We start from the raw sequence: 9,360 nt of genomic DNA on the forward strand, positions 1-9,360 counted from the left end.
TGTGAATCATGACAGTGTGCTGGGAATTTCCTGATACCTAACCTAGTAGTTTCGGGGTAAGTCCTCAGGCTGCAACATCTCTGTTTACATTTTGATCACGTTTATTTGCAATTAATGGGTTCTAAATCCAAACAAAACATGCTTCAGTTTTCTAGAGGAAGTAGCCAGGCCAGCTCTGAAGCCTCTAGCACCTGTGACTCAGTCCATTCCCTGAGAGCTGGCAGCTCAGCCGGACACAGAAAAACCCTCTCCAGAGGATGATGGGTCACCTTCCTCAAGAAAGCTGAATGGTTAACTTGAACTTCCCCCAAGCAGAGGTTGGCATCTTGAGACCTCTGGCTGGAGCAGAGCAAAGAAGCTTTCCTCCTTCCTACTGGCATTCTCCCTTCCTCCTTCCCTTCTCAAGTGGATCCAGACCCAAGGTTCAGGTTTGCCAGGCAGCAAAATGTTGTAGGCCTAGGCAGAAAGAGGGACCAAGCCTGGGGCTTGGCTTTAGGATGCTAATGAGTTACAGGGACACAGCCCTCTTTCTTCCCATTAAGGGGACAGTCCCTCTGGATAGAAGGAAGTCACCCCAAGCCATTCCTTCACGCAGGTGTTGGTTCCCAACACCAGGGGAAAGGGAAAGGGTTGACTGAACCTCAGAGTGCTCCTTCAGCTATGCCTGAGAGATATGTGAATGTGCATGGCTATACAACTATGTGTGCTTGCCTTCGGGCAGGTAAAGCGGGTGGAGTCCTTTACACGTGGCCTGTCTTTCTGGAGGCCAACCTTGTTTGATAAGCAATTATTTTATCTCATTAGAAACAAGGCTTTATGGTGAAGTCTAGAATACTAAATACATGTGCATTTTTTTAAAAAGTTTATTTATTTTGAGAGAAAGAGAGTATGAGAGCAAGTGGGTGAGGGGCAGAGAGACAGGGAGAAAGAGAATCCCAAGCAGGCTCCACAATGTCAGGGTACAGCCTGATACGGGGCTCACCAACCGTCGCCTCATGACCTGAGCCAACTGAGCATATGCATTTTTTAAAGTTTATTTATTTATTTTGAGAGACATAGGGGTGGGGGGAGGAGGAGGGGGAAGAGAGAATTTCAAGCAGGCTCCAAGCCCAGTGCAGAGCCCTATGAGGGGCTGGGACCCACCAACTGTGAGATCATGACCTGAGCCGAAGTGGGATGCTTAACCGACTGAGCCACCCAGGCATCCCAATACATATGTTTGTTTGTTTGTTTTAAATCTGTGATTATGGGGCACCTGGGTGGCTCAGTCGGTTAAGTGTCCCACTCTTAGTTTCTTCGGCTCAGGTCATGATCTCACAGTTTTGTGATTCAAGCCCTATGTTGGGCTCTGTGCTGGAAGCAAGGAGCTTGCTTGGAATTCTCTGTCTCCTCTCTTTGGCCCTCCCCCCCCACTCATGCTGTCTCTCTCAAAATAAATTTTAAAAACTTTAAAAAAAAACCTGTAATTATATTTTTGGAATGGGTGATATAAAGGTATGTTTTCAAAAGTTGAAACAGTGCAAAAAGGCATAGAGTGAAAAACAAATCTCATTCTTGTCCTCCAGTTCCCCAGTTTCTCTCCTCAGATGTGAAAACAGAACTTCCTGCCCCTCCACAGCTTAGTGTCTACCTTAATAAGGCTTTACATTCTATTGTCTTTATTAACTGACTATACTCTGGCCCAGGCAAATAAAGGGATTGTTTGTTACAGGAAATTTTTGAAAGATCCATCAATACTTTAATAGAAAGCATCAACAGTTTGTGCCCTTAGACTTTGTTCTCACAATCCTATAATAATATATCGTCCGTGATCCTTATGTAATCCTTACCAAGCCCTCACTTTGAAAGGCTACCCTTAAGTTAAACCAAACTCTAAATTCTCAATAAAATCCGATCTTGCCTACCCGCTGCTCCTGCCCTTAGGACGGTAAGCAATAAACTCAACTTTGTCTTATCCACTGGTTGTGTTGATGAATTTCGGGGAGCTGCTATTCAACAGCTCCTGTTAGCAGGAGTAAGCAAGCATGTGTCACGTGCATTTTCACGTTGAGAAACAGACTTAGCTCTCTGAGCTGCGGACTATGACCCCACACCCAGTGGTCCGAATCATTCTCCCAGGCGTTTGGGGCCCAAAGGTGTAAAGGCTGGAGAAGAGCTGTTTAGGGGATCTGGGGAGAGACATCAGAGCTGGACGGAGAGTCTCCCAAGAGCAATTCGGAGGCCCCATGCACTGGGATGGGGCCCAGGACAGGTGAATGGGAGGAGAGGGCGAGGAATTTAGATGCCTGTGTGTCTCTGTTTTCAGACCTCGTAGTGCCCTCCCCTGGGGACCGCGCAGCCCCTCACTCTCAAGGTTGAGGAAACACACTTCCCCAGGGAAGCGGAGAGAAGGGAGGGGTTGGGGAGATCCCAGGCTGGGGCGGGGCCAGGGCTGGGGCGGGTCCTGATATAGAGCCCGGCGGCGGGCTAGCAGCACAGCGCAACTGCTGGAGCCCCAGAGCCCCTCGGATTTCAGTGTCAACCTGTCTCTGCCGTCCCAGCGCCGAGTCCCTCCTGCCGTAGCCGCCGGTGAGTGCAGGCCACCCTCATTGCGCAGGGCTGCTCCTGCGGGTTTCCCTTCCCCCTACCCCGGCTGCCCCAGCGGCCCGGCTCCGCAGCGGCAGAGTCCGAGTCACCGCTCCCGGTGCCTGTGCATCCCCTTCGGGTGCCGGAACCCCTGAGCCTCCAGCGAGGAGAGGCGGCGGGGCCTGGGAAGCCTGGTCACCGCAGGCGCCCCTCTGGGGAGACCTTGGGATTTCTGTTCTGAACTGCGGTGACCCACCCGGCACGCCTTCTCTCTCCTCTGCTCCTTCCTCAAGTTGACTTCTCCCTCCTTTGTAGAGTGCTGTCTAGAGCCCCAGCCTGGCCACCATGAGAATCCTGATGACCTGCCTGCTCCTCTGTGTCCTGGTGGTGAGCGACTCCGAAGTAAGTGGCTTCCCCGCTTTGACTTATGGCGGCGGGAGGGGGCTTGGCAGGACTCCTGAACAGCGTCAGGAAGGAGAGCGGTTCTCCTTGGCAGGAAGGAGAGCGGTGCATAGGGAGCTGGGGTCCTCTGGATTCCATCTACAGGGGGCTAGCCTCTCAGGAAAATAGGACAGGTGTGGCTGTGGGGACCCCGAGAACCAAGGGAGTTCACACCTTCAGCCAAGGGAAGAAGAAACTGCAGAGACTGGCCTAGCTCTCTTGCACCCTAGCTTGCTTGAGTCAATCCATTTCTCCCTGCTTGAAACCTATGATCTTCCATTTGAGGGCTAGTTAGATATGAACAAGGTGAAGAGAGAGGGAGCTGGAGGAAAAGGTGAGATTTGGCAGGAGGCCAGTTTATCCTTCCCCTTGGGTCCCAGGAGCATGGCACCTTTGATGAACTTTCCCCTCCCTCTCATCATTTCCAGGGCAGCCATGAACTTCATCCAGTGTCTGATGCATGTGAGTATCCACCCCTTGCATAATATCTGGCAGTACAGACATCTTGGAAAAGCCTCAGGGGGCAGCCCCTCCCTTACCCTGTTGCAGGGCTGGCTCCCCCCCTTGCCTCCTCCCACACTCCTTGCTTACCCCTCCACCTCTGTGCTCTCCAGCAAACTGCGGCTGCCTGAATGGAGGAACATGTGTGTCCTACAAGTACTTCTCCAACATTCAGCGATGCAGCTGTCCAAAGAAATTCCAAGGAGAACACTGTGAGATAGGTATGGATATCCTGACTCTAACTGGGGAGTAGGGGACACCAGAGCTTTGGGGACAGGGAGAGATGGGTGGGATGTAAGAGCAGGCAGGAGTTAAGGGCTAGAGGTAGAGTGGAGGACATCTTGATCCCCATGTGATGTACACAGACACACTGTCTTATGAATCTGTGGCTGCACAAATGTGGGGTGGGGACGGAAGGAGATCCTTTCTAGTGTTTTCTGCCAGGTCTGAAATCATGCAAGGCCTGACAGGATCTCTAAAACGCCTGTCTGAATTTCCTCCTCTTTCTAATATCTCTCATCCTCACATTCTTCCTTAGATACATCGAAAACCTGCTATCAGGGGAATGGTCACTCTTACCGAGGGAAGGCCAACACCGACATCGTGGGCCGGCCCTGCCTGGCCTGGAACTCTGCTGCCGTTCTTCTGAAAGAGTACCATGCCCTCCGATCTGATGCCCTTCAGCTGGGCCTGGGGAAACACAATTATTGCAGGTGAGGTGGGGCAACAAAGACCCTCCCGTAGCCACACAGGAACCTTTGGTACCATCCTGTGTTTCAAGAGTACTGATCGTAGCATGAGAAAAGCAAGGCCTCTGGCTGAGTTTTCCCTGGAGGGGAAGGAAACGTATTCTGGGTTGGAATGACAACCCCCCCCCCTTCCCCTCTGTGTTACTAGGAACCCGGACAACCAGAGAAAGCCATGGTGCTATGTGCAGGTTGGCTTAAACCAGCTTGTCCAACAGTGTATGGTGCACGACTGCTCTTTTGGTGAGTGTCACTGACCTATTTATGACAGTAGGGTGGAAGGGGACAGCCTCATACATCGCCTTATTCCATCAGGAGAGTTGAGGAGGGAGGTCTGCCCGGCTTTGAAAAACTGGGAGGTCAAAGGACAAGAGAGGGACACTATCCTACTTGCCTCCCCAAGACATCCCTCTCTTTCTCCTCCAGGAAAACGTCCCCTGTCTCCTCCAGGAAAAAGTCCCCTGTCTCCTCCAAAAACAGCAGAGTTTCAGTGTGGCCAGAAGGCTCTGAGGCCTCGCTTTAAGATTATTGGGGGAGAATTCACCACCATTGAGAACCAGCCTTGGTTTGCAGCCATCTATAGGAGGCACCGTGGAGGCTCTGTCACCTACTTGTGCGGAGGCAGTCTCATCAGTCCTTGCTGGGTGGTCAGCGCCACACATTGCTTCATGTACGTCCCTCTGTCTCTTCTCCCTGACCCTCCTACCTTACCCCAGACACATCCCATTCTCCTTCCCAGCAAAGGATTCCGCTTAAATTCTACCCCCTTAGCCCCTCTCCATGTGGCCCATGGCCTTGGGGACAAGTCATGCTCTGAGCTCGCTGTGGAGGGGAAGTGACAAGATCTCATGAGATCAGACTATCTAACAGGTCTCCCCTCCCACAGTAATAACCCGAAGAAGGAGGACTACATTGTCTACCTGGGTCGGTCAAAGCTTAACTCTGATACACTTGGGCAGATGAAGTTTGAAGTGGAAAATCTCATCTTGCATGAGGACTATAGTGCTGACACTCTTGCTCACCACAATGATATCGGTGAGTAGAAAACCCTTATCTGCCATAATGATGATGGTTGGAGGAAGAGGGGTCCAAAAAGAGAACCAAGGGGGAGGTTGAGGTTGTAGGGGAACTGAAAAGCCTACTTTACATAACAAAAGGACATATGTGAAGGGCCTGCTGCTCCTCTGCAGAGTCTTTAAATTTTCAAACATTTAGCCTCCTATGGATGGCAGTGACCCTGTGGGCATATGGCTTGGGCTGGGAGGCCCCTTCTTTTGTTGGATACAACCTCTGCCTGTCCCAGGATCTGCAACTTAGAGCATTGGGCTGAATTCAGCTCATCTACATCAGCCAGGGCTGTTCACAGAAAACAACCATATGGCTGTATACAGCGGCTCTGGCTGGCCAAGCTCTTCTTGGCAGCTGTAACAAAGCCCTTGAGACATGGGACAGGGGAGACTTGTTTCAGGTAATAAGCTACAGGCAGACTTTCCAGGATGATCTCTGACCCTAACTGATTTAGGGATAGACAGCCAGTCCTTCAGCATTTGGAGGCGAAACATGGTGACCAACTGACCAGGTGGAGATCTCTCCCCCTGACCTCTCCTGCTTCCCTCCTCCGCCAGCCTTGCTGAAGATCAGATCCAACACAGGCCAATGTGCACAGCCATCCAGGTCCATACAAACCATCTGTTTGCCCCCATCGTATGGTGATGCTCATTTTGGCACAAGCTGTGAGATCACTGGCTTTGGAAAAGAGAATACCAGTAAGTGACATTTGGGGCTGGGTGAGAGGGTTCTGAGGGAGTGTTGTAACCTGGAAGTGAACTCAACTTGATCAAGAGAGGACCGTAGAGATAGAGATGGGAGCGTTGTGGAGGTAGCAGACGGGTCCAGGGATGGAGTAGGGAGCACTGTTTAGGGAGTAATGGGCCATAAAGGTAAATAGATGGGGGGTGAGGGGCTATACATGGAGTAAAGGCTCAGATTTGGGTGGAAATGAATAAAGGTTTTCCCTGGTGAGGACACTTTTTGGTCCTCACTCCAGCAGAGAGTCCCAGTGGAAAGACTGGACATATGCAGCTTAATGTAAACTTCTCCTTGTTTCCTCCCTCCAGCTGACTATCTCTATCCAGAGCAGCTGAAAATGACTTCTGTGAAGCTGATTTCCTACCAGGAGTGTCAGCAGCCCCACTACTACGGCTCTGAAATCACCACCAAAATGCTGTGTGCTGCTGACCCACAATGGGAAACAGATTCCTGCCAGGTGAGAGTTCTAGCTTCTCTCCTTGTCACCCCCAAACCTCCCCAGGGCTCCTGGGCCTGTACCTGCCAGCTTTGGGGAGCCTCTGTCCAACCAAAGCCCTAAGAAGCCAGTATTAGGAGCTTAGGTCTTAGACAGTTTAAACTAACCCTTATATGTTTCCCAAACATTTGCTGTGAGCCTGGCTCTGTGCTAGACACTTTGCACTGGGGAGGGAAAGAAAGAAGACCACAAGAAAGAGGAAAACAATAGAAAACAATACAACTCAGTGCTCAGGGTGTGGTATGAATTGTAAATGATTAGATGTTTGGGAGCAGAAGGTGAGTGCCAACTGGAGGGAAGGCTTTAAAGAGAATGTGACTCTGCAGGGATTTGAGGAGGTCTAGGGAAGAAAGGAAAATGTTCCAGTTGAAAGATACAAAAATGGGTGAACATGGCATAGTCCAGGATGGGGAGGAAAAGGATCTGAGAATGTAGATGGAATTGTGGCAGATAGCAGGGCTTTGAAAAACAAGCAGAGGATTTTAAACTTTATGTGGTAGAAAGTGGGGAGTCACTAAGGATTTTGACTCTAAGAAACTCTCCCTTCTCTCTCTCTTGTGTATGATTGGGTGATTGGATCAGATGGCCCCCTCCTCACTTCTCTCTGGGCTCACCTTTTGTGTCTTTGGCTTAACAGGGAGACTCTGGGGGCCCTCTGGTCTGCTCTATCCACGGCCGCCTGACTCTGACTGGGATTGTGAGCTGGGGCAGCGGATGTGCCATGAAGGACAAGCCGGGCGTCTACACAAGAGTCTCAGGCTTCCTGCCTTGGATCCAAAGGCACACTGGGGAGCAGAATGGCCTAGACCTCTGAGGCTCCCCAGGGAGCCAAGGGAAGAGAAGGGTACCACCCACTCCCATGCTGTCGTTTTTGCAGTAGAACCATCTGCATCAGCTATATATAAGGAAGAAACTGAGGAAGATAGGCTCTGCAGAGATGGTTTTGCATGTGCCGCCCGCCAGGGTGAGCAACAATAGCTTTATCCTTAGATACAGGCCTGGGTGCTGAGTGCCCAGATCCCCTGTGGCCAGGATGGAGGGCTCGTTCTGACCCAGGATGGTATTGACCAGTAGTTTGTCTTTTTCGGAACTAAAGCCTCCTGGAGTTAAAAATGCCATTTCCTGTGCACAGCTAGAAGGAGAGCCAGCTCCCCCAACAGTGGGCATTCATGAGGCCCACTGTTGGGGAAAGGAACAATTTCTCAATTAGGAAGTAGAACAGAACTGAGGTCTTTTGAGTGAGCTCGGCCACTGTGGAACAGTGGTTTGGGGAGTGGAGACACTAATGACTTAGGGAAGGGCTCTGACATTCCATGAATGTATCAGGAAATATTATATATGTGTATGTATGTTTGCACACCCGTGCACAGGCTGTGTCAGTGTGAATGAGTAACAGCTGGTATTCCTGTGTCTGACTGCAAGTCTAGATATTTCCCTAAACTGAATGGACTATGATGCCACATAGAATGGTCTGTCTGGAGAGGTCATGGACTCCTATGTCCTTTTGAGTCTCTCATGTGATGCCTATGAATGTATCATTCTGGGGCATGGCCCGTGACCAGCACTAAATTTTCAGTTTCACTTTTACATAGATGTTCTTTCTTGGCCAGTTATTCCTTCTGACCTTTCAGCTGAGTCTATCCAATCCTCACTGGGTGAAGTGAGGACCACTCCTATACACTGAATATTTAATAATTATATTCTGCTATTTTTATTTATATCTATTTTTGTAATTTTGAATAAATATGATCAAAAAATGTGATTTTTCTGAAGACTTTGGTTCTTTCTTGGTACTTGTTTGGGAGGAAGTTGGGGAGCATAAAAAGTGGAAAATGATGATGGCGGCATATACCTCAGAGTTCCTTGGGGGCTGAATCTCCGGACTTAATGGCACTTTGAGAAGTAGAGGCTAGAAGAATTGTAGAATAGGTCCTGCATAGCATGTAAGGTACAGCCTAGTGTGCAGATTGGATGTCTGCCCTCAATTCCCTCCTTAGCCTGATGCCTTTGTACAACGCACATCTTGTACGGCTGTACACAGTGGTCCTCTAGGATAAGTCCCACCACATTCTCTCTATTCTGCCCATAACAATCCTGGGGTTGACCTCAACCTAGGAGAACACCGGCGTGAGTGAAAACTGCTGATTCAAAACCCAGTCTGGCTTGGGTCTGTGTCATTCAGGGAATAGAAAACAATTTCCCATCATCTGTGTGAGGGGCTGGTGCTGAGTTTTCTCAGTGTGTTAATGAAGCTCATGACCAGTCACTGCTATCCCTAGTATCAGAGGACCCAGAATCTAAACCTAGGTGGTATCCTAATAGAGGTGACCACATATTTTGAACCAAACATCAGTTTCTGAAGAAGTGGGGAGATATAGTTGGATGCTAAAGTGTTGGGATTTCCAGCCTATGTTAATGGTTTTTAGAAGTGTTTCTTAACCAAGTCACATGAAAACCTTTTAAAAAATACATACATGACCTTCCTCCCCGCCCCCCCCCCCAGACATTGTGATTCAGGTCAGGACTGGTGCCAGGGCTTGTGATGTTAGAAAAGTTTCCCAGGTGTTTCTTATAAGAACTCCTGATTGAAATCCTTTGGGGACAACTGGCCAGATTATGTGAAGGGCTCAGTAAATTCAAGATTTGTCAGCATGCATTCTCTGCATGAGCAATCAGTTTTCTGAGCGGGGTTTGGGGGTGCAAGGTCTCCTGGGCTTCCTGTTCAGAGGTTCCCTAGATCATGGGCCTCTGGAGGTCAGGGACCCAGAGTATTTCATTTTTAGTCCCTCTAATCTGGCATGT

At 49.7% G+C, this 9,360-nt stretch overlaps 1 protein-coding gene across 2 annotated transcripts; it reads left to right on the forward strand.

The window, feature by feature from the left end:
• The first annotated feature begins 2,468 nt into the window (after positions 1–2,468).
• Positions 2,469–8,334, forward strand: PLAU (plasminogen activator, urokinase). Of its 2 annotated transcripts, XM_047072991.1 has the most exons (11): positions 2,469–2,568; positions 2,881–2,967; positions 3,435–3,468; positions 3,621–3,728; positions 4,046–4,220; positions 4,405–4,496; positions 4,680–4,923; positions 5,140–5,288; positions 5,879–6,019; positions 6,371–6,519; positions 7,196–8,334. In XM_047072991.1, exons 2-11 carry the CDS (start codon positions 2,911–2,913, stop codon positions 7,370–7,372), a joined length of 1,326 nt encoding a protein of 441 aa, XP_046928947.1. In that variant the 5' UTR covers positions 2,469–2,568; positions 2,881–2,910; the 3' UTR covers positions 7,373–8,334. The 2 variants fall into 2 exon arrangements, with proteins under 2 accessions (XP_046928947.1, XP_046928948.1); XM_047072992.1 differs by lacking the exon at positions 2,469–2,568 and having other exon boundaries at positions 2,648–2,967.
• The last annotated feature ends 1,026 nt before the right edge of the window (positions 8,335–9,360 follow it).

This window comes from Lynx rufus, unplaced genomic scaffold (genome assembly GCF_022079265.1).
Source record: "Lynx rufus isolate CCGP_SWC_20201006 ecotype Redwood Valley unplaced genomic scaffold, mLynRuf1.p SCAF_11, whole genome shotgun sequence".
Lineage (NCBI taxonomy): Eukaryota > Metazoa > Chordata > Mammalia > Carnivora > Felidae > Lynx > Lynx rufus.